General features: G+C 44.7%; 1 protein-coding gene across 2 annotated transcripts; it reads left to right on the top strand.

The window, feature by feature from the left end:
• Positions 1-4,432: 4,432 nt before the first annotated feature.
• Positions 4,433-23,270, top strand: Ehf (ETS homologous factor). 2 transcript variants are annotated; one of them, XM_052725055.1, is made up of 8 exons: positions 4,433-4,532; positions 9,263-9,508; positions 12,200-12,262; positions 14,541-14,609; positions 14,724-14,792; positions 20,555-20,617; positions 21,816-22,011; positions 22,110-23,270. In XM_052725055.1, exons 1-8 carry the CDS (start codon positions 4,436-4,438, stop codon positions 22,207-22,209), a joined length of 903 nt encoding a protein of 300 aa, XP_052581015.1. In that variant the 5' UTR covers positions 4,433-4,435; the 3' UTR covers positions 22,210-23,270. The 2 variants fall into 2 exon arrangements, with proteins under 2 accessions (XP_052581015.1, XP_052581016.1); XM_052725056.1 differs by lacking the exon at positions 14,724-14,792.
• Positions 23,271-25,094: the final 1,824 nt, after the last annotated feature.

The raw sequence follows: 25,094 nt of genomic DNA, 5'->3' as shown, positions 1-25,094 counted from the left end.
ATCTTGTTATTTGTGGCAATGGGGATGGGACTAGCAGGCATCATGGTGAATGATAAGCCAGAATAGAAAGACAAACACTGCATGCTTACTCCTACTCCTTGGTGGCAGGTTAAATAATTATCTCATAGAAGAAGAGAGAATATTGGACATTAGAGGCTGGAAAGGTGGGGAGAAAGGGGGTGCAGAAAAAAAAGGTTAATAACTAGCAAAAATGCAATTAGAGGAAGAATTAGTTCTAGTGTTTTCCAGAGCAATAGTGTAATCACAGTCTACAATCATTCAACATATATTTCAAAACACTGGGACTGAAGTATTCTAAATGCAAGCAAGTGACATGTTGGAAAGGAGGAAATACTAATTATATATTATATACATGTATGAATTGCCATACTGCATCCTCCAAAATATGCATACATATTAGGCCTTAATTAGAAATTTCAAGAAAGAATTACCTAGCCCCCAATTTTGATTGTGGAGATGTTAAAAAACTGTGATTAACCACTGTCTGGCATGATGAGGATCTGGTCCTTTGTACTTCCACCCCACCCCCTGACAGCACCATCAGCATCCCTTAAGCTGAGGATGGAGAGAAGTGAGTCCTTTCTCCAGCTTGCTTCTTACACATAGCATAGAACGCCTCTCTCAGCCTCTGATGTATAGACCCAGTCCCAGAGGTGAAATGTCTTATAGCAATACCTTGACATCTGCTGTTTAAAGAAAAGAAAGAAAAGGCTACTTTTAAATTGGGGTGTATGCGCACCACACATTGGACTGGACACTTCTAAAGCCACTGCATTATCCTCTAGAATAGCTCTTTTTTATGCTTAGTGAAATCAGAGTAACTCACCTCTCATCCCCGTCATCCCAGGCTTGGAATGAGGAACAGATTCAAAGTCACAGAGCTAGGAAATGGAGCATGGAACCTAACTGGGGTCCCACAGACTCTAGCTAGACTGGACTTACTACTTGTTTTTTAAGGAAAACCATGCTGAAGGTTAAGTAGGGAGCTGAAAACAAGTCCTAAATATTTCTTGCTCCTCCTTTTAATTAAAAGGGTAGCTCTTTATACCCCATAAAGCAATCAGCATACAACATGGAAAGTCTATATTAGTATACGGGGGTGTGGGTACGTTGGTCATAATAGGGCTTTTTTATAGTTCTCAAGGCACATTTATTATCCATTATCTCATTTGATCTCCTCAACCGTCCTGAGAGTCTGTTGGAGGACAAATGTCTACATTTTATATTTGAAAAACTGGGCCTGGAAGGGAGTAGGCTTGTCCAAAGGCCTTGGCCAGCCTAGTCCACCCAAGGTGCCTCCTGCAGCTCCCCGCGGCTGCTGTCAGGGTCCAGGACCGTCTCTACTTACAAGCCTAGGGGAGCTCCCATGAACTCTGACTCACTAGGGGTTAAGCCACATAAACTCTTTTATGAGTGGTAACCATTTAATAGGCCCTGTAAAAAGGGCCCCTCACCACACTGCCTGCTTTCCCCTGGAAAGGGGGTGCTGGCAGAGAGGAGGGCTTGGGAGAGGGTACAGAGTGGGAGGTGATAAAGCAGCTGAGACCTTGACGTCCTAAAGGCTTCTCTGTGAGTTGGGAATAGTTATGGAAGTTTCCACGAGGTTGTGTTGAGAAATGACATCTGCCTCAAGGAAAGGAGCCCAATGAGAACTGGCCTGAGACACTTACCAAATTCTTTTTAAAATGTCCTTATCCTTTTTATTATAAAATTTTGCTGTTTTAGATGTTTGTTTGTTTTATGTGTATGAGTCTTCTGCCTGCATGGAGGTATGTGCACCTTGTGTGTACCTGGTGCCTGAAGAGGTAAGGACATCAGATTCCCTGGAACTGGAGTTAGGGATGGTTACGATCTACCATGTGGGTGCTGGGTCCTTTGCAAAAGCAGCAAGTGTTCTCCCCAATGGAGCCACCTTTTTAGACCCAGCTCTTAATATGACTGTCTAAGACCTTGGCATAGATAGTGTCTATGATTCTTCTCAGGCTTTGAGTTTAATGATATACCCATTTTGCAGTTGGAGAAAGTGAGACTCAGGAAGTTTTGGGCCAGACAGATACAGAACTTAGAATCATCTACAGTGAGCAGAGGAACTAGAGTTTCAGTTCCCTCCTCAACTCAGAAGAGTGGGACCAACCCCATACCACCTGCCCCATACCACCTCCCTTCCTTCAGGAAGTGGAGAACAAAGCCCTAAACTGGCTAAAAGGGAGGCTCCTGCTGGATCCAGCAGGTCTCGTCCCCACCAACATACCCACTTTGAAGCAGCCCTGTGGGCAAGTCCTTGGGACGGGTGGTGGGAGGCCTATCTCTGCCTGTTCTTTGAGCCTGCAGGGCTGCTCCCCGCAGCAGGGCTGGGCTCTGAGCTTCAGCCCTCTTGGAGTTAAACAGTAACCTTTCCACTGCTTGTGGGTGAGTAAACTGCTGCCAAGGAAGAAACCCAGCCTTGAGCAAACACGAGCCAGGGCTGGGCCCTGTCCCTCCCCAGCCGCCAAGTCCCCCGATGGATGAATTAGCTGAGGTGGATTGTTCTGAAAAGCCCGATGGGAAAATGTCTCCATGACTGTGTGAAAGGAAGGTTTGACCTGGTGAGAGCAAAAAATTTTCTTGAAGGGGGCTTAAGAATCAGTTTTACCTTTTTAGATTGAGAAACGGGCAGCCTGGGGTTGTTTTGAGTCCAACTTATCCACAGAAGTAGCCGCTTTCCCCACAGTGGCTTCATTTAATTGTTAAACTTTGTGCTAAGTTCTGCAAGGATAGAAATGTGTTTGATCCATAACCCATGTCCGGGCTAGATGTGACCATCTGTGTTTTCACACAGAGGGGACTGAGGGTGAAGAGATGTTGGGTAACCCCTGTGAGCTAGCACTCACTATAGCTAGCAAGTGGGAGAGCTTGCAGGAATCTCGGCTCTTCTGGCTTTGAAGCTCTCACCAGAATGAAGGCTCACGCTCTCCTGGGTGCCCTCCCAAGCCTCCCTTCACTAACTGAGTTGTCTGTCATTTCTACTCTGCCTGTCTTTCTTCACTTTCCTCTCACGCTGGGTGTGAGCCTACATGCTCACCAAGCAACAGTGATGAGGAAGTCAACAATTACAAGTGGTGTGTAGCCCAGGTTAACCCCTAAGCCAGCTCTGTCCTCAGAACCTGCAGATGGTACCTAGCTCTTCATCAGGGCAATAAATATTTGCTGAATACATGAATGCACGAATGTATTATAGGCTTTCTCAAGGTTATATATCTTTTCTCTGAGGTTCTACACAGAACCAACCAGAGGAGCTGAAGCTCAGTTAGGGGTGTGTGTGTGTGTGTGTGTGTGTGATTACTCTGAGGGGACCATTCCAATCTGTTAACATGGGTGACACCTGAGGATGCAAAATTTCCTCCAAATAGGACAAAAAAGCCATGATTTGTGGCTATCCATACCGCAACATTTTATAAAGAACAAGGGCATCACTTCTCGGCCTTTTGGCTAAGATCAAGTGTGAAGAACAAGAGACTTTTACAGCCTCACAAGGTCCAGAAAAGAGCCTGCCTTCCCTTTCGTGATTGCACACACTCCCAGGCTCCAACCTGTAGTGTGTAGGGTGTCCAGTTTGGGGGCAGGCACATGATAAATGCCTCTGAGATGTAGAGGTTTTACATTGCTCCAACGTTCCAGATGGGCTATGAATGAAAACTGTTCTCCTGGGCCCCACAATCGAGAATCTGAGGAAGTCACTTTGAGGATGGCTTCAAAACCTGTTGAATGTTCCAGGTCTCCATCAGAAGAAAAGCCACCCAGAACTTTTTAGCAAAACATAAAATCTTAGTTTTCTGTACCAGAAAGATGAAGTGTCTGTCACAGAAATTAAAGGATTCCTAATCTTAGCCCAAAGCTGAAAGGCTTAAAAAAAACTCTGCTAAGATATGATGGAGGCCAGTTCATCTCAAGGAGGACTCTGCATGGAGGAAGCCTTCCTGTGTCCTCAAGTGTGGGGGACACTTAGGTGGGGACTCACGATGTTGTCTCACACAGGGATTGGGTCTGAGATTTCACTGATCAAAATTCCACTTCAAATAAAATCTCTCTGGTATTTTCACTTTTGTGAAGCACTTGGATACTGGCCAGGCTTGCCCTGCGAGCAGGTATTGCATTTTCTTCCCGGCCTCGTTTCTGATCAGAGATTATTCATTTATGAATGGGTGGCTATAAAAACTTGCCTCATGCATATGAAAATTGAACCTGGAAAGTTTTAATCGCCATGAGTTTTGCTTTTACTGAAAGGGCTGTGGCAATGGGTGGAAGGACATGCTCCTTCCTCCCTTTCTTTCTTGTTGTCTTTCTTTCTTTCTTAAATGAACTCCATGCTCGTCATTCTCCAGTGATATTCGTATAAGAGGCGCTGATTGAGTGACTATTTGATCCCTTGCAGATCATGATTCTGGAAGGAAGTGGTGTAATGAATCTCAACCCAGCCAACAACCTCCTCCACCAGCAGCCAGCCTGGACAGATAGCTACCCCGCATGCAATGGTAAGGGCCCTGCGGCTGTCAGTGGCACTGCCCATACCCCCTTCTCTCCTGATCTGACTTCTTTTCCAACTTGATGCCTGGTTGTATTCAGTGATGACGTGGAGGTTAGGGACAAATCTCTCTCTCTCTCTCTCTCTCTCTCTCTCTCTCTCTCTCTCTCTCTCTCTCCCTCCCTCCCTCCCCCCCCTTTCTCCTTCCTTCCCTCCCTCTCTGCTGGAAATTGAACTCAGTGTTTTGTTAATCACAGACTGTACCACTGATCCATACTTTCTTATATGAGGAAACTTTTAACGCTGTTTTCTCTGTAGGCCTCCAGGGCTCTCTGCTAAGGCCCATTTGAGATAGATCACCACCTCCTTCCAAAATGCAAAGATTCGGGGTGGAAATAGAAGTGGTAGATGAGATATCCCACGGGAAGGGAGACGTCTTGTTGAAGTTTTCAATAGTGTTTCATTAGGATATCAAGATAGGATCATGGAGGGTGAGTGTGTCCAGGAGTACACACATGTATTTAACACACACACACACACACACACACACACACACACACACACACACACACACACACACGTTAAAGAAGAAAGGATTATAATACTTGAAACTTTCTAACTTATTTGCCATCACTTCCCAGTTTAAGGAAGAGAGGATTGTCAGGGAACTGGGTGCTGTCTTCCAGTGCTTTGCTCCGGAACACACAGACTCAAAAGTGGGGGACCCTCGTGACAAGCCTTGTATGTAACGTTTGGTGATCCAGTCTGTGGCTCCCAGTGAAAGCTGAGTCAGGGGCTCTGTGCTTCACAGTGAAGGCATTCAGCACAGCCAGGCTTCTGGGTATACAACAATGCTGGCTTAGGGACTCAGTGCACCCCCACCTGTTGCTAATTACCACCTTCCCCCCTGCCATGCTGCTGCTCTTGTTTACCTTGACACACAGATGTATCCTGTTAGAGAGAAAAGTTTGAGAAGCAGGAGTGAGGGTACGGTCTGGTGACATTCTCTGCTGAGTGGCAGGTCCACGTGGCACTCCTCTTTTAGTTTGGAATCCCAGCCAAGCATGGCAGGAAGCTTGAACAGGTGGCCTTCCTGTTTTAGGTCACTTGTCTCCTAAAACAGCTGCCCTTTCTGGACAGTTACATATTCTGTGGCAGACCTTGAACTTGCTGTGAGGACCTAGAAAAAGATAGTCTTCTGAAGAGAGCAGGAAGTCTTGGCAGGCCTCAGGTGCCGTCTCTACTGTTTGACTTGGAGAAAACTGGTGTGGTGGACTTATCGGGGCGGGGGGGGGGGGTAGAATTCAGATGTCACTTTTATTTCTTTAGCTCTGGGGGTGTCAAGACCGAAGGGAGGGGGAGGTCAGCTGCATGGCAGAGAACAGAACCCACTGGGTTTTCAGTTTTCCTGACATGAAGGACTCTGATGATTCTCTGCCTGAGAATTCCTCTCCCAGTCAACTTCAGGCAAGTGTCTGGCTCTCGTCTCCCAGCTTTAAACAGAGTATCAGAAGCTGCCTGTAACTAGGTTCCCATTGAGTGCATAGGGGAGTGTCTCAGGCCCGCCACCGAGCTCATGAGAGTTGTTCTTTTATTGGCAAACCCACAGCTTACTTGTTATTGAAAATGAAATTATTTTAGGGCTAGAGATCATCATCAACAACAAAATCAACAATGTCATGTTTGTCATATTATTACAATGATAATAAAAAATAGTAAGAAGGACACAGAAACCTCTGTCATAAGCTTTGTGTTGGGGGAGAGTTTCTGTAGACCTCAAGTTTTGGACTAGTCCCCTAGCCCTGGTGCTGTCCCTTGTAGGAGGGGCTGGGGAATGCCTTTGTTCGGCTGTAAGGTGGGAGCAAAGATGTTCACCCTGTGAGCAGCAGGTAGCAATGGCAGGCACCTTGATGTCCTGATTGATCTTGCCTTCTTGCTCTTATTGCTTTTGAGGTCTGGAAGCAGAGGCTGGATTTGGAAGGGGGAGAAAAAGTGAGATGGCTTAAGAGCCTCACCCCTTCCTTCCCTTCCGCTGGTAGGATAGAGGGTTAGCCCCGAGACGTTATGGGAATAGAGTCCTGAATCTCCCTGCCACTCCACAGTCCGGCAGCAGCAGCAGCATGGCAAAGCTTGCGAGGAATGCAGAAATTCAGACCTTAGCCCATACCTCCTGGACTGGGATCTGCATTTGGGCAGCAGTTCCTGCTGATTGCAGTGGCACTGAAGTTTTAAGTACTTAGCCAGCATGACTTTGAAGGGACAGTTAGGGGTATTTTCCTTGCAAATACATTTTCCTCATAAAATGCTGTCCCCTGATCATGGCTCGACTGTGGCTTCTAGAAACTGGAATAGCTGTGACCTCTCACAGAAGACCACATATGATGGGATCCACTAACATTACTTTGTGACGGGAAAGCTAACGCAGTATGCAAGGCTCCACCCCTCTCTAAAGATACGGCAGCAGTTAACAATTGATGGGTAGGCTGGAGAAGACTCCTTTGGAGGGACAGCTGTTTAGAGCCACCTAAAGGAACCTCTCACCTATGCGCCTATAAGTAACACCAAATTAAACTCAACAGCTCACCGAGCTAGACTTTGGTATTGATTCTTTTGTCTGCTGTTGGGGTCCTATCTTGGGTGAGCAGACTCTAGTTTCCATCCCCCCAGGAAAGGCCATGCAGCAATGGTCCAGATCTTGAGTGTGTCTCAAGTTCAGTTACATTTGCCCAGCTTGGGCTTGCTGGGGTACAAGGTGTCTGTCTCTTGGCTTTGCTGCTTACCTTTCTTGGAAAAGGGCTCCTCCTTTTTGTCTGTGTTTTCAGAAGACCTTGAGGTGCCTCAGCGGCCTTGAAACACAGCCCCAGAGGCTGGTACTCCCTTCTTGAGCTCGCATGCTCTTGGGCCAGTTCTGTGAAGTTCTCTTAAGTGAGCACAAGGCAGTCATGTACATGGACCATTGACATGTAACATGTTCAGCAATTTACCCACTAGAATGTACTTTACATCTTCATCCAAATTATCTCATAGTACAACTGCATTCCTGCATTAGTCGAGCATTCTGCTGAAATCGAATCATAGTGACTAGGTAATGAGCTCCCACTATGGCTCCGAAGGCGTTTTTATGGATACATGAAGATGAGTAAGACCGAAGGTCCATGACCTTGAACATACAGTTTGCAAAGAACAATAAGCCAGAACTTAGAAGCCTGTAAAGATAAGCAGGACGTAACAGGTGCCATTGAATATGATTCCTGGAAGTTCAGTTCTCAAAGAAGTTGGGGAAACTGTGACTCTGAATTCAAAAGAAGGAGAGCTAAAAGCAGCAAAGGTTGGGAGAGAAAGGGGCCTGGGGACCACACAGAAAAAACGCAGGGGACCCTAGCTGCTTCGAAAGCAGTTGGTAGAGTGCTTCAGGGCCTGGTGTGGCAGCTTTAGATCTTACTTCAGCGAGCAGTAGGAAGCTTTTGATGGGAACCGAGTGGGGAAGGGGTGTTGGAGCAGTTACCACCAGTCAGGGGCGAGATTTGTCACTGCAGGGAAGAGTAAAGCCGTCAGAGAAAGGGAAGCTTAATTTAAGGCCTTATTTTTGGTTGAAAATGGTCTGTGTTTGATGAGTCTCAGCTTTTGTCTTTGAATCTCGGTCTCTGTCTCTGTCTTTCTGTGTGTGTGTAAGAGAAAAGAATTATGGTTAGCCTTCTGCATCCCAGGGTTCCACACCTACAGACTCAACCAACTCCTAATTAAAAAAAAATGCATCTTGGGCTAGAGAGATGGGCCCATGGCTAAAGCGTTTGCTAGGCAAGCATAAGGATCTGAGTTTAGACCTGCCCCCCTCCACCCCAGTACCTTTGTGAGAGGCAGGCAGGTGTGGTGGATCACATCTGTAACTCCAATGGAGTTACAGTGGAAAGGCAAAGACAGGTGGATCCCTGGATCTCTCTGGCTAGCCAGTCTAGCCAAATCAGTGAGCTCCTGGTTCAGTGAAGAGCCCTTGTTTCCAAAAGTGAATGGAGAGCTATACTAAACCCCAGACATTGGCTCCTCGTCTTCATGCACCCACTCAACACACATGTGCGTGCACTTGCATATACGTAAACATGTACACACACACACACACACACACACACACACACACACACACACACACACAATGCATCTGTACTGAGCAAATACAATTTTTTTTTTCTTGTCATCATTTTCCAAACAACCTAGCATGAACTATTCACACAGCATTTACATTGTTGTGGGGATTGTAGTTAATCTAGAGATAATTAAAAATATGGAGAAAATGTGTAGGTTATATGCAAATATGACATTATGTAAGGGATGTTAAGATTTTGGTATTCATGAGGTGTTCTGGCAAGGTGAATGTATTTGCATATGTACAATCAACTGGGAAATAGATGAAACCATAGGCAACTCTTTCACTTTGGGGCTTCTTTGTGAGTGGGGTGGCAGTGAACTCAGAGTACTTCAGGTATCACATATGATCTAGCATTCAGAGATGGGCATCACATTAGGAAGACTATGGCGATGCCCTGCCACTACTGGGTAAAACCCCCCATGAGCTAGGAGCCTGCTATCCAGAGCACATTCTGTATTCAGCCCTCATGGTGATGCTCACAGAATGGGGACTGTGGTTATGGTCCCCATTATATTATCCACAGCCATGCCTCTTGTGTCTAAGACTGCCCAGGAATAAGCAGGGGCCACTCACAGGGCCATATTCTATTTTTACAGTTTCCAGTGGTTTCTTTGGAGGCCAGTGGCATGAAATCCATCCTCAGTACTGGACCAAATATCAAGTGTGGGAATGGCTGCAGCACCTCCTGGACACCAACCAGCTGGATGCCAGCTGCATCCCTTTCCAGGAGTTTGACATCAGTGGAGAACACCTGTGTAGCATGACTCTGCAGGAATTCACGAGGGCGGCGGGCTCTGCTGGGCAGCTACTCTTCAGCAACTTACAGCATCTTAAGTGGAACGGTGAGTGGTGCCGGGAAGTACAGGGGCTCCACAGCTGGCTGAGGGGCTCCACAGCTGGCTGAGGGCTCCACAGCTGGCCAGGTTCCCTGTCAGACTTGACACTGTGACTACCATTTCCCAGGACAGGGAGGTAGCAGAGACTGGAAAAGGTACGTGCAAATTCTAGGGTATGACGTGTCTAATCCCTTAGAAACATTGATGAAATCTTCTTATGGCTGCCTTCATTTCCAGAGAGACAGAGCTGGGCAAATATCCACAGAATACTTGTCATAGTAGGACAGGATTTTCCTTCACATTAAAAAAATTCCTGTTTTTTATTTGATTTGATTATTTATTTGAGTGTTTTGCCTGTGTGTGTATGTATCTGTACCACATGCGTGCCTGGTGCCCATGGAGAGGTCAGAAGAGGGTGCTGAATCCTCTATAACTGGAGTTATGGATGGTTATGAGCCACCATGTAGATGCTGGGGACTGAACCTGGGTCCTCTGCAAGAGTAGTAAGTGCCCTTAGGTGCAGAGCCATCTCTCCAGCCCTCCTTTATATTTTTTAAACAGTCTAGTAACTTAATTCTTAGTCATTAATTTGTTTGTTAAAGGCCAATAGTTTAAAAAAAAACTTATTGACCCAGTATTTTTTAATTTTAATTTTTAAAAATTTGGTCTGGTTATCTTGAGATTAGGTTGGACTATGTGGTTATATAGCTGGCCCTGAACTCTCTGTCACTCAGGTTGACCCTGAACTCAAAATCCTCTTTACTTAGCCATCCATGTTCTATGATTATAGAAATGCACCAGTATACCCAACCAGACCCAAGTTCTTAAAATGGGAGTCCAGTGTATTTAAGAAGGCAAGCAAAACTCGATCCATGTATCTGGAGGGAAGAAGGCTAACCCTCCCCCTTCTCACTTTTCTTAAAAGTGTGTAACCAAGCCTGGGAAGGTGGCTCAGCATGCACTGCTCTTGCAGAGGGCTTGTGTTGGTTCCTAGCACCCAACCATCAGGCACTTACAGTTCCCTGTAACCCATTTCAGGGGATCCAACACCTATGACAATCCATACTACACCTGTGCTCACATGTACATACCTACATATAGAGGCACACACATGAGGACACACACAATTAAAAATAATAAAAAATAAATATTTAAAAATAGATCTACAATTAAAATACTTCTGAAAACGGGATGAATGGCCTGAAAACACATGGGCTATTTCTACAGTGATTTCTGGAATAGTTCCTAAAACCTCAAGATTCTCCCCTCAGATCTCTCATCTCACACACAGGAGGCCACCTTGCAAACTGTCCATGGTGAGAGTTTACACATGCCCCCCCCCACACACACACACAGAGAGAGAGAGAGAGAGAGAGAGAGAGAGAGAGAGAGAGAGAGAGAGAGAGAGAGAGAGAGCACACACTGACCCATTAGAAAGTGCATTTATATCTCAGCAGAGCCTGTGTTTGACAAGTAAGTAGGGCTCAGTAAATGTGAGCTCTAGAGCCATGTGGACAGCTGCCATCAGCAGGGGGTGTGGCAATGATGCTGGCAGCCATGGTGTCATTTTGGATGTCCTCATCTGGCACCTTGACATTCCCTTCTCTCCACTCATCTCATGGCGGTGGTTACTCATTTTTTTTTCTTACTAGAATCAAACAAAACAAGGCTCTATTATTTAAATAACCCTCAGGAATCTTTGCAAAGAGCAGACTTATAGTTGAAGAATTAAAAATACCACCTCTAATTATGCCCACTCCTGTAAAGCTTTGCTCTGACTGATGCCTAAGGCAGGGAGGCTTGGGAGGTATGGTAACCATCTTTGACCTTCCATGAATTGCTTGGTCTTACTGTTCTTGCCTCAAAGTGCCAAATGGTAGGAGTTTCCACTGTGGGCTTGTTGTTTCAATTTCTATACATATTCTATTAGTTTACATTTGTTATGAATATTTTATACTGTGAATTGATTTATCAAATAAACTATGGTAAAATATTATATCCATTTTAAAGACGGGAAAACTGAAGGCCAGAAATATGAACTACTGATACTCTCTGCAGCGAAGAAAATCACTGTATACTCATTCACATGTGTGCTTTTATACATTATAGTTAAGAGGAGGCTATTTGGCATGCACTACATGTGTGAGTGCTGAAGGCATAGGTAAAGGAAATAAAGCTCATGGTATTTTATCCAGATGTGACTCATAGATGAATCTAGTAAAGGTGGGGTTGATAGAGTTTAAGATCAGAGTCTCAAGTGCTAGTGAAGTTAACATGTCTTTCTGTGCATTTTCACTTTCATTTCATATGATATTTTAGTGTGAGAGCATGTTATGTAAGTCATGTAAGTAACTCTATCCAGTTTAGTCCCCTGAATTTACACAGGAGGAGACCAAGACTAGAATAGCAAATGTCTTGCAGCTCCTAGTATTGGAGAAGGTAGCCTTCTGGTTTATGACATTCCTTACTTCTAACACCAATTAATCGCTCTTGTACAGATGCCTTGGACTACCAGTTCTCTGGGGCCAGAGATGGTCCCAGACTTGGGTATGCCGAGGCTGGCTAGGGAGACTCCAACCGGCCAACCAGGAAAGACAGCAGGATAGCAGATGCTCTTCAACAGAGCCTATGTTCTTGTTGAAGTGTCAGGTTTTGACTCCGTCTGGGCTCTCTGACTTTTCCATCTGTCCTTCACAGGCCAGTGCAGCAGTGACCTTTTCCAGTCCACACACAATGTCATTGTCAAGACTGAACAAACAGGTGCGTGGGGAGAGGCAGAGGGAGCCAAATTGGCCAGGCCAAGCCCTGAAAAGAAAAAGAGGAGGGAGAACAGAAGACCACGGGAGAAAAGTTGGCAGGGAATCCATGGAGGTCATTCCCCTGCCTCCAAGGCCTACCCTGCCATAAGCCTCTTCCTGCTCTTGGGACCAATGACCACCAATTATGTCTAATGTGTAGATGGGTGGTGAGCCATCCTTCGCCAGTCACAGCACCATCCAGATCCAAGGCCAGTTGCTGAGTAAATACAGATTCTAAGGTGGACTTTCTTCTCAGGAAGAGTGAGGCTGAGCTCAGAAAAGCAAGGGGAAGGTAGAAGTCTTTGTTCTCCACCTTCCACGGGAGTAAGCTTCACAAGGAGGGAGTTGTTGTCTTGATGCTGCAGGGAGCACTCTGGGCCCTACGGAGCATCCACAGAGATGTTGAAGGTGGTTGTAGAGCACAATCCTCATGAGGATATTTCTACTTGAAAGATCCTATCCTGGGCTCTGAACAAAGCCTGTGGTTTCATAATGTCTACATTCATTTTTTGTTCTCTTTCCTCTGTCCCCCAAACTTCATGGGCACAAAATCTACACAGGTGCCACTGGTCCTGAGTCACTCCCTATGTCCACATCAGGTAGATTATAGGCCATGCGGGCTGACAAAGTTTGCCTGAGATCTCCCAGAGGGTTGCGTGCTAGTCACCAAGGACAGAATTTGACCTGGGGGTGGGTTTTGAGTCACTTGGCACCAAAATTAGCCCATGCAGTTATTAAATCTTTTATAAGGGCCCTGGTCTACCATTATTAAAGAAAAAAAACCAGCTGGCAAACATGTTAATTAAGCCTTCCTAGGCCTGTCCTGTAGCTTGGATGGTCTGTGTTTTGTAGACCTGCCCAAGCTCTATAGACAGATCGGGATTTGGCTTAGAGAATGGCCATGGCCTTGGCCTTACATATAGCCCCACTGCAAGGGCCAGGGTGATATTGGAGAGGCTCCAAAGAAGATGATAATCCTCCTTGACCATCCGGACATTCTTGTGTTGCTGGTTCAGAAAAGCTGAGCTCAAGGGTGGAGAAGGTCCACCCTAGGAAGAGGGGAGAGGAGGCTCACAGAAGGGCCACCCCCAAACCTCTTTGGAGATTGTTTTTAGAGACAACAACAGATGTACAAGGTGACCCAACAAGGACAAAGGGTGTAACCCCAAGAGATTGGGCTTAGGGTGTCCAAACACGTAGCTGTGAGTTCAAATACCAGCTAAATCCCCATGTTGTAAACAGAAGGATTTAACCAGTGAGTCAGGCTTTATACCATTTATGCTATAAAAACAAAACAGAGCTCAGCCAGTGGCTTGCCATTCTGGCCTTCATATGTGGAACCTGGGTATCGGCAAAGCCAATGTAGCCCAGATTGGGGACCAAGAGCTTGATGCCAGGGCAGAGAGAATTCTTGTGTTGGAAGCTGGCCTGGATCTGGCGATTGTGTGGGAGTTGGGCTTACTTGGGGGCAGGTGGAAGGGAGTTTCCTTCTTATCCACAATCTGAAGAGTGTGTCTCACTCCAACTAACTCTTGAGACATAGCATACACGATAAGAAAGGGGGAAAGGGGGCCATTTCTGCTTCTCCCAGAGATGCAAAGGCCCACTCATAAAAAGCTTTTTGGGTGATTTGGTATATTTTTTTCCCCTTCTCCTGAGTTTTGAGAATTTTATATCACCTCTTAAGCTACTTGGAGAAAAATTAGACAACAGTGGCTGTCACTCTCCTTAAGGGTTAGCTACTCTTTTGAATTTCAACAGTGAAGAAATTGTGAGAAAGCTGGCCAGTTTTTTTTCCTGAAAGAAACACCATCAGTTTCCTACCACCACCAGAAAGAAGAATGCTCTTTAACCCGTTATTATATATTTATTCATCCCCAACAAAGCTTTCCCTCCACTCCAGAGTAAAATTATCCTGGTAACTGTGTGGCAGGAGTGAGGTCAAGCAAGGCTGGAACATTTCTAGAAGAATGGAGTGTTGGTCTAGGATAGGATTGCTTAGCCTGAAAATGTAATGAGCATATATCACAAGGTTAGAAGCATTGCAAAGCGATTCATATGATGCTGGGAGAAAGATGGGCTGACATGGTCAGAACGTAGCACTGAGCTGAAGTAGAGTTCTACTCCTCGTGACTGCCTCTTCCTTCCCCCACGCTCTTGGATGAGCAGACACTTAGAATGGGAATTCTTCAACCCAGAGATAACAATTGCTGACCTTCCCCATTCTCCGTTCCTTGCAGATCCTTCCATTATGAACACATGGAAAGAAGAAAACTATCTCTATGACCCCAGCTATGGTAGCACAGTAGGTAACTAACTCCCTGACTCCGAAGGCCCTTTCGCATGCTCGCTCTGCTCCAGTGTTGTGTTATCAGGAGGGTCTCTCAATGTCCTTTCTCTTTTTTTTTTTTTGTTCCCTGCAGATTTGTTGGACAGTAAAACTTTCTGCCGGGCCCAGATCTCCATGACAACCTCCAGTCACCTTCCAGTTGGTAAGTTGTTCAGACATGGACTGGGTTTGCCTCTTGGCTGTGCTTACTAATTATCAATAAAACTTACCACCACCTACATTTCTACCTGGCTAGAGTCTTTCTCATTAAAAAGCTAGGGAATGAACTGAATTGTCATCTGAATGAGTAGCTGTACTTCTCCCAGCCAGTATGTATACACCAAAGATTGTCAGCGCACATCCCTCCACAAGTATTCTTCTGCACTACTCTGTGTAACTAGTCACTCTCTTGAGACAATGAAAGTTCCTTGCATTTTCCTCTGTTTTTAACACAAACTTGCTTTGGAGATAAACTTGGTAATAGCATTTGTATTTATTGGAGAGAAGACTAGATTTCATTTTTAGTTGCATCTCAAACATACATTTTGAACTATGTTTGGCCTTAGAACAATGAACTCTAAACACCTGTGGACCGGAGGGCATGGTCTGCAGATAGAGTGATTTGAAAGTTTGGACAGCAGCCCTGCACTCACATTCCCGCTCCCCAATGCCCCCCTCCCCTGAACCCAGCCCGTTTTGAGGCTTAACCTTGATGGCTTCTGCAATCAGAGCATCTGTCCTGTGTCAGTGATGTTCTCATCAGTTGCATTGGTCATGGTTCGATACAACTTGGGACTATCTGCAATGCTTTGTCAAAGGTTATAGCAATGTTGGCACATTGGGGGCTAGGTCTGGGAAGGGGCTTTCAGACAATAGGTACATTTATATGTGTCCTATAAGAATTAGCTAAACAAAAGATTTTGTGTTGTTCCTTGACCTGGTTATTTCTGGGCCTCTTTGGGTCTGTGAAGTTGAGACATCATCTACAAGAGAAATGTTCTTCAGGAACTGACCTTAGTGGCAGTGACAAAATTGGAAATGAACAGGGTCTGTGTGAACGACAGCATAGGCTTGAACAATAACACCCCCTCTTCTTTAGCTTTGGTTGAATGTATGGTTGTGTGAAGTAACTATTGAGAGCTTTTAGTTTGAAGTTTTGTTTCCATCAAGCCCCTTGAATGGGAGGACTGGGAGCTAGTTTAAGCACTTTTGGAATTGTAGTTGAGATCTGAAGGCAGCCCTGTCCCCCAAGCCTTTCGTATGTGTCCCTTGAAGTGATTTGTGAAGTGATCAGGAAGCAAGGCCAATGTCAGAAAAGAGGTAGTATATCTGCCACTATGGAGGATCAGTCCATCTGAGTAATTTTCCGTGGCAATTGTTGTCACCTAGAGAAGACTCCCAGCTTCAGGGCTGAATAAAGCACCCAACTTACCCACTAGTTTCCACCCCAGCTTCCTGTGGTGTCACTTGCCACGACTTTCCTTTTGGGTCTTTAATGCGGTAAAAGATTTCGACTAAGGATAAAATTGAACCAACTGCTTCTCACAAACTCCCAGGAAGTCACAGCCCTGTTACCTCACAGCTTGGTCGGTCTGCCTTCCACATTTTGTGCCTTAGGTCTTCTAGCATCTCAGAACAGCAGGGGGTCAAGGCAGCAGCTTATACCTGCATGCTCTAACAGCAGGGAGCTGCTGTCTCCTGCACCCACCTATTTGTGGTGGTTTTAGATGCCCTTTCTTTAAAATGAGCTGTAGGAATCTGCCCCCTCACCTCTACCCCTATCTCCAGTCTCCTAGTCTCCATTATCCTCCTGACGCTGGAACAGCTAGAAAATGAGATGAGTAACTCAATCCTTTTATCTTAAAAACAAAAAGCAAAACAAAGCAACAACACGGTGTCTGCAGTTGGTGAATTCTTTGGATTTTAGGTCTGGTAGGACAGTAATTGCAACCATATATGAGTCAGTTCCTTCCAGAATAGTTTAGTCTCTACTGGATGGGGCCAGAATGCCCCCAAAGACCTTTGCCATCTGTCCTAGTCTTGCTATGTCAAGTTCCTATAAAATAGGGTGCAGTTAAACATCTATCTATGTTTCCATGCAAGTTCAAGCTGAGCTAAGGCGAGGCTCTGTGTCAACTGATGGTCTCCTTGATAGTGCAGGTGGGGAAGCCGGCTTTGTTTTGATTTTTTTTTTCAATCTGCCCATTCCATAAAATGGCTGCCACCAGTGTTCTGATCTGCTCGATAGAAGCAGAAGCCAGTCCTGCCAACTCAGGCTTGATGTGTTTATCTACTGACTTGTTGAGCCTCAAGCTAGGGTGGCACAGTCTATTAGAACACTAAGATTTGTATATCCCGTAAAGAAATGGCTCACAGCTGACTCATATGCAAATACATCTAATCTCTGCTTTCTTGCGAAGCAGCTAGGCTGAAAGCAGAGGCTCCCACTTAGACTGTAAACTCAGGGCTTGGGACTGCTTCTGCCTGGACCCCCACAGACACCTTGACCTCAAGTATCTTGAGAGAGAAACAAGAGAAAGCCAGACTGGACAACCTCTGTAGAGCTAGCCATTATTTTATAAAAATGAATCACTTGACCATATGGCCCACTTCAAAGGTCTGGCTTTTGTTTTGTGGCAGTGGGGAGTACAAGGGGGCGGAGAAAGGCAGTTGTATTAAATGAGCTCATAGATCAAAAGGCTTTAGAGTTAAGGCTGGTAGGGTTTTTGTGGCTTCCTCTGCGTGTTGGCAGGAGAAGAATGTCTGGAAGAAACATTCATCTTTTTGTCCTGGATTACTTATTCTCCCTTGTGAGGATGGGAACATCTGGCCTCGTGTGTGTGTGTGTGTGTGTGTGTGTGTATGGTCTAGCTTGATGAAAAGGCTAACATCTCAAAGACAATCAATTCAGTCTTTTAATCTAGAGTCTATGAACCCCCTAAGTGAGCCAGGGATTCCCAAAATGACTGATGAAATTTCATTAGTGTGACACACTTGCATTTTATAGTGGAGAATGTTTAGGTGTTCATCCAATTCTCAAAGATACCATAACCCCAAAGTGATGAATTCTGCGTCAGATTGGAGCCCCGTGTACTGAGTAAGGCCAGTGGGCCAAGAAACTCTTGTGTTTTTCTGAAGCCATCCCTGGCTCTGAAATCATGGCTCTGTTCCCTCTTGGATCTCATTGGAAAATGAGCTTTGCTTGTGGCCTACTGGGTAAATGCCATTCTTTGTCTCCAGAACAACATGGCCCTGTCAGGGTGATGTATCACTGGGAAACCGGGGTGGGTGCCAGACCTGTCTCAATGTCATCATGTCCTGGTGGGGTGTTGCAACCTTGGCCTGCGAACTGCAGGGGGCCGAAAGAGGCGTCCTTTCCAGTTCCGCGTATTGGTCCTTTTGGATTTCAGAGAAAACCACATAAGGCCAGGCCCTGCTGGCACCAATGCCAGGAGAGCAATTCTTACTCAGAATGAGGAGTTTCTCTTTTATTTAATCCCTCTTCTCATCTCAGTGACTTTTGGAAAACCTGCTAGGAATGTGGAAGTGTGAGAAGCTCAGGGATGGATGGATGGATGGATGGATGGATGGATGGATGGATAGGTAGGTGGACCCACACACTGGGAAGTATAGAACCAGTGCATAGGAATTGTGTGTGTGTGTGTGTGTGTGTGTGTGTGTGTGTGTGTGTGTGTGTGTGTGTGTGTGTGAAGACACTGTGGAAGTAGATTGGCTCTTGGAAGGACATTTGAGAAGTGTGTTATGTGACCAAAGAGCCTCTCCCTTAGGAAAGTGTTATGGGCAAAGCTTCTGGGATCCAACTACTGGTATTTACAGCCTGACTCTACTTTTAGGCTCTTTCTTGGATCTTCCATAGAAGCAGACCCAACCTTACACGGTTTTTGTATGAATTATATAATAGCACCTACCTCATATCATTATTTTATGAATGACATAAGATAAGCCATCGAAAATGTTTAGTATTGTGTCCGGTACATGGCAAGAACTCAATAAATAGGAGTTAATTTTCGTAACTATTTTATCTTATCATTTTACTTTTGGTGGTGCTGGGGATCAAGCCTAGGGCTTTCCTTGTACAAGTGCTCTAACCCTGAGCCATGTCCCCAGGCTGTTTAGTCACTTTAACTTTTGTGGCTCATAAACTCTTTTTTGAATAGTGGCCCACTCTATCAGATGCTTTCCTGGACCCCCTCCCTGTGCACACAGTGTTGATGAATCTAGAATGCTCTCGAAGGTCTTAACAGGGATCTTTATGTTAGGAAGTTCTACTATAACGTCACAAGAAGAGACATATTTTGCTTAATTTCTTTAAAGGATTGACTTGTGTTTAGGGACTATTTTGTATCAAAATAGCTATTGATTATGGGCCTTGGGATGAGATCACCAATGGTCCACACAATACCGTTGGAAATATACAAACACAGACACAGACAGACACACCTGAGGGAGGGCCACTAAGTTGTTATTTTCCTTTCCTTTAACAGTTCTTTTAATGATGTATTTATTTTAATTTACGCACATGAGTGTTTTGCCTGTATATGTATATGTCCCATGGGCGTGCCTGGTGACTGTGGCAATCAGAAGAGGACATCAGATCCCCTGGCATTAGAGCTATAGATAGTTGTGAACCATGTAAGTGCTGGGAATCAACTCAAATCCTCTGCAAGAGCAACAAGTGCTTTTAACTGCTGAATGATCGCTTCGGTCCCTTCTTCATCTTTTAAAAAAATAAATCTATAATAATAATAATACATTTATGAGCCATGCTGTGACAGTTTGGTACTTGTGTATAATATGTGATAATCAAATCAGACTTGGTAGCTGGCTAGCATCCCCACCTCTTCAATGTTCATTGTCTCAGTGTTGGGAGCCTTGGGACTTCTTGGTTCTAGTTCTTTGTAAATCTATGTAATAAGTCACCAGGCATTATATTTTCATCCTACTGCCTGCTAGACAATTGACCTTGTTCCTGCAGGGAAACTGCTCTTGTGGCATGTTATCTAGTCTCCTGCTGTTCCTCTCATCCCCTCTTCATCATTCAGCTTGTTGTTTTGCTGGGATTAAACTTTTCAACCTGTCATATATACCTGAGAACACTAGTGTTTTAGGGTTTTGGTTTTTTTTTTTTAGGAGAATTTTCACATCATAGATCTGCCTCTGTCTTCTCCTCTATGGAGACAGTGAAAGGGTTACCATAAAGAGTCATTTGTTAAACTAATCTGTGTTTCCATAGTCCACTGTGGTCCTCTGTGCTGGGCTCAGGCCACTCAATGGCCCCTTTGTCAAGGTGATTAAAATGTAACTTTGCATGCCAAAAAATGGCACTCCTCTAGCTTAAACGTTATCCTCCTTTGTTATGAGTGTTTACATTTTTGTATTATGTTATAAAAACATCCTTTGGATGACCTAAATCTTTCCATGGTTTACCAGCTCTCTCAGAATGAAGCAGAACAAAGTCCTTTCAGAAATTTCTTTAAGGCATTAATGATCTCTGCCCATGTCTCTGCCCCTTGTCTACATCCGCACTGGCTTCTTTCTGTGCTGTGTAAATACTTAATGCACAGTGACCTGAGGCCCTTTGTGCTTACTGTCTTCATTTATGGAACATTTGTCCCCAGATTCTCTGAGTGGCCACCTCCCCTACATCTCATGGGTCCCTGTGTCACAGAATTCTTCTGTGACTCTGTTGTATTAAGTTGCAAACAAGTTTCACTTCTCTACTTCGACTGCCATTTCTACCCTGCATTATTTTTCTCCATGGCATGCATCCTCTGCTTTATGACTGCCACACAGCCAGGCAGTACTGACATGCCGTGGGTGGTCAGTGAACACTGATGAGGTGTGTGATGAGAATGATACTTACATGAGGTGTGTGAACTGAGGTACTCTCACTTTTCTCCTTAGCCGAGTCACCTGATATGAAAAAGGAACAAGACCACCCTGTAAAGTCTCACACCAAAAAGCACAGTAAGTTGCCTGGCACTATTCCCTCTGTCTCCGTCCCTTTGCTTCTATAGGTGGCTTGTTTTCTGTCAAAGGGACTCCTTATGTGACTGTTTCTGAAAGTGGGACCTCCTGGGAATTTCTTCCTCATCTTAATTTCTCTAAAACTAGGACACTAAGTGGATAAGAACTTGTGGACAGAGGCTTAGAGACATCCCTTTGCCTAGGAGAAAACAGGATAGGGCAAGGAACGAGATGGAAAAGTGTCTGAGATGCATCACTCTTTCTTTGGGGGAGGTCTTGTCTGTTTGTTCTGAAGACTCAACTCTGCTCTCTGGGAGTTGGATTTCCCCAGGGATAAAACCTTATGAACAGCCAGGTGGTGGTGGCACACACCTTTAACCCCAGCACTTGGGAGGCAGAGACAGGTGGTATCTCTGTGAGTTTGAGGCCAGCCTGGTCTACAGAGTGAGTTCCAGAGCCCTGTCTCAAAACAAAAACAAAAACAAAAACAAAAAAAACAAAACAAAACAAAACCCCAAAAAACCCCAAAACCAAAAAACCTTATGAACATATACGGACTATCAGAGCCACAGGCTAGAGGGGGCACAGAGGACTGTCAAGATTGTACAATCAAGAATTGACAGAGACTTGGGGTGTCTTTACTCTGCTTCACCAGCTTGTCCCATAAAGGTAAACTCATACTGTCCCCCAAGTCCCATGGGGTAGGGGCTCTGACATGCATCTCCTGGAAGTAAAATCAAATTCCAGGAGATGCCTAGCTTTTAAGTTGGTTCCCTTGATCCCTATTTGATAATTCCCTCTATCCAGCATGCTCTTGGTATTAAGACTCTATGCTCTGCTGACGCCATGGTTGAAGCACAGCTGTAGGGTTGGAGTAACCAAGGGAGGTATTAGATAAAAGGCTGAGGATCGATGTCTGAAATAAGCCCAGTCTATTCGTGAACAATATCTAGGAGAAACTCAGCCTGGATTACATGGTTAACACTAATTCTTTAGTCCTGGCTTTGACAGTGGTTGGTTGTGCCACATTGGTTAAACCACTGAAATTTCCCATGCCTTGACTATACTAGTTGTTCATTCTAAAATGACTATTTGATGATTCTGTATCTCAAGGAAGAAGCTGTAACTCCACATTCTCTCTCCCTCCTGCTCTCTGATTTGAGCTATTAATAAGTCATCATGTCTTGCTTTTCATCAGACCCAAGAGGGACTCACTTATGGGAGTTCATTCGAGACATTCTCCTGAGCCCAGACAAGAACCCAGGGCTGATCAAATGGGAAGACCGTTCAGAAGGCATCTTCAGGTTCCTAAAGTCAGAGGCTGTGGCTCAGCTGTGGGGGAAAAAGAAAAACAACAGTAGTATGACCTATGAGAAGCTCAGCCGGGCCATGAGGTGAGCAACTTCATGTTCTTCCAATGGCAAGGCCACAGAGCAGGCGCTCCCTGCAGTGTTCAGACTGAACGGCCACCTTACTCATCTCCTTCTTACAGATATTACTACAAACGGGAAATCCTGGAACGTGTGGACGGACGGCGGCTGGTCTATAAATTTGGAAAGAATGCTCGTGGATGGAGAGAAAATGAGAACTGAGGCTGCCAACCCTTGGGACACAAACCAAAAACACACAGCAAATGGATTATGATCAATGAAGAACTGGACGTAAATATTTCAAAGACTGCTTTTCAGTGATATTTATGTACTATGAAGGGACAAAAAATCTACTTCTGATGGGAAGAATGAACACTACAGTTAATGAAAAAATTATTTTGTTACTTTGAAGTATGTCCTATGTGGGGAGCAAACGTACACAGTTTTCTGTGAACTATGAAGCTGTATGTGGTTGTGATGTGCTGTTGCCTCTTTTGTGATGTCTTGTTTTGTTTTTTTTTTCCTACCCTGAGAACAACAGGGCCTGTAGCCTTGCGCTTCTTGTCGAGAGGAAGGGAAAAGAAATAAGAGGGCATTAAATATTTTCATAGACAAAATAATTTAGAGAAAAGGCGATGTGTTCTCTGCACATAAGCATCCATGTGACCTCCTCAAGAGAAATGGGATTCATTGGTAGGACAAAGTTCAGGGTCTCAGATTGATGGGGTCAGCCCAAAGGATGCTGGGAAATTTGACTTGACTTAGGAGACAGGGAATAGAGAATGGCAACTTCCATAATCCAGCGTGGCCTATAATCACTGCATGATGACATGACTGGGAAAGTTTAAATAAATGAGAACGATGGAGGGGAAGGACCTACCCCCATTCATGGATGATTCTCCTGTACCCCCTTTGCACTTGGATGGTTAAAAACATCATTTGCTTCATGTGGTCACTTCTAGCTATGTAGAATTCAGCCCAACTATTGAAAAAAAGGCGGGAAAAGGAGGTGATGTTATGGGGATGGCTGATGAGCATGCTCTTGTATCTGTAGTTTAAAGTTTCTCCCTGGGTACAGTTGACATTTGGGGTTGGTTCATTCTTTGTGGTGAGGGTTGTACTGTGCATCGTAAAATGTGTAGCAATATCTATGACCTCCACCAGCACTTTGTACCTGTCACAATCCAGAGTGCTCCTAGAAGTTGTCAAATGTCTCTAGGAGGACCATAATACCCTTGAGTAAGAACATCAATTGAACCAGTCAATATAAAGGTAGTCATTCAGTCTCAGAACAAAGAGATTTGTAGAATCTTTTAGTCCCTAGAGTAAAGAAAAAGCAAGACCTTGAAGTCAATGTATTTTTAGTTTTTTTTTTTTTTTTTTAATATTAGGGACAACAGGAAGCAATAGATGGAAGACATTCTTTTCAGACTGCCACGTGAAAGCCAAAGTCAGATGAATACAATGACATAGTGGGAAATTCAGGAGGAAATGTTTGCACTGGGAATACAGAGAGAAGCTTACATTGCAGAAGGATCTACTGAGGAAAGAATCTGTGTATGTGCCTGTGTGTGTGTGTGTGTGTGTGTGTGTGTGTGTGTGTGTGTGTGTGTGTGTATGTGCCCATGTGCTTATGTGTGGGGGGTGGCATGTTCCTCTGTGTGTCTGTGTGTGAGTGTGTGTGAACATGCATGCCTGTGTGCTTATGTGTGTGTGTGTGTGGGGGTGCTGTGTGCCTCTCTGCAAGGGTGTGTGTGTATGTGTGCTCAAGTACCTGTGTGTGTGTGTGTGTGTGTGTGTGTGTGTGTGTGTGTGTGTGTGTGTGATGTGATGTGATGGTACTAGGGGCATTTGGCAGTCTTCTCTCTGCTGTTCTTTGCATGGCTTTCCCTGGCTTTGGTCTAGGGTGGCGAGGTCTTTCGGTTCCCTTTCCTCAAGCCTGTGAGTTTCTCTGATTCCTATAACTGGCTTTGGCTCTTTTTACAGCTTCTCCATCACAGAGCTATCCTTGTCAGAGAGTAGGAGAGTCTGGAGAGGACTGGTGGGAACAGATCTGTGGATAAATAGATTGTGCTGTTCTCTGAGAGTGACAGTTTCTTGGCACCTGGTGCCTATTTCAATAGGCTGCAGTATTAAGTGCTCTGCATATCTATTTTCTTGGCTTGAATTTGCTGTTTTCATGACTTGGAGAACTCCAGATAACGAAGCTATGCCAGCTTGGGGAGTAGTAGAGTGTGTCCCACCACAGTTCAAAAGGAACAAGAAAGCCCTACAGAGAAGCCCTCTTTCTCTAGGGAATCATCACTTAATTGATAAGTTCATCTGTGATTAATCAGCTAAAGGCTCACCAAATACAGTCTCCTTGAATATTCCAAAGTGACATATTGGTGGTTTCCATGGGAACCTAAGTCAAGTAATGGAACATTAATACTTCACAAGTTTGAGATCATCTGAGGCTCTTATATGACTTGATAAAATTAAGCAAGGCCCTGGATCCCAGGGATAGGTCCACAGCTTCTTCAGTGTGCTGCCTGAGCAGGACAGACCCAGGCCATGAGTTTCATACACAGAGCCTTCCTTCAAGTTCCTGTCTGATTAGATTGTAAGCTCTTTGAGGGCAGGGACCAAGTCTGATCCCTTTTGTTATTCTCATACCTGGGGTGCAACAGGATAACTATTCACTGAATGAATGATGACTGTCTTCTGGGAGACTCCTCTGACTGGACAGACATCAGTCATATTCATAACTGGGAAGTGAATCACTTTTCCAGAACAGAGCACAATAACCGAACCTTCAAGGACATATCCTCGATGATGAACATTTTACTGTGACAACTCTTCTTTGCCTCCTACCTGTGCTGAAAAGAAATTCAAACAGGCTGCTTGGTTCCACACATCAGTGTCTGCTGGAGGAGAATTCTATTGCCTTACCCAGAACTGTGAGACTTAACCTGGTTACAAGATGCCAGTAATGAACCCCTGACCTATTTAATCAATGAAGATTATAAATGTGTTTATATGATGTTAATTGATATTTAAGCATAAAACCGTTTTCAGTTTTAGTATTTAGGGGTTGGTTTTTATTTTTTTCTTTTTTGAAAAATGCT

The sequence above is a fragment of the Peromyscus californicus genome, unplaced genomic scaffold (assembly GCF_007827085.1).
Source record: "Peromyscus californicus insignis strain IS unplaced genomic scaffold, ASM782708v3 Scaffold_7__1_contigs__length_154581171, whole genome shotgun sequence".
NCBI lineage: Eukaryota > Metazoa > Chordata > Mammalia > Rodentia > Cricetidae > Peromyscus > Peromyscus californicus.
This window is presented reverse-complemented; position numbering and strand designations above follow the sequence as displayed.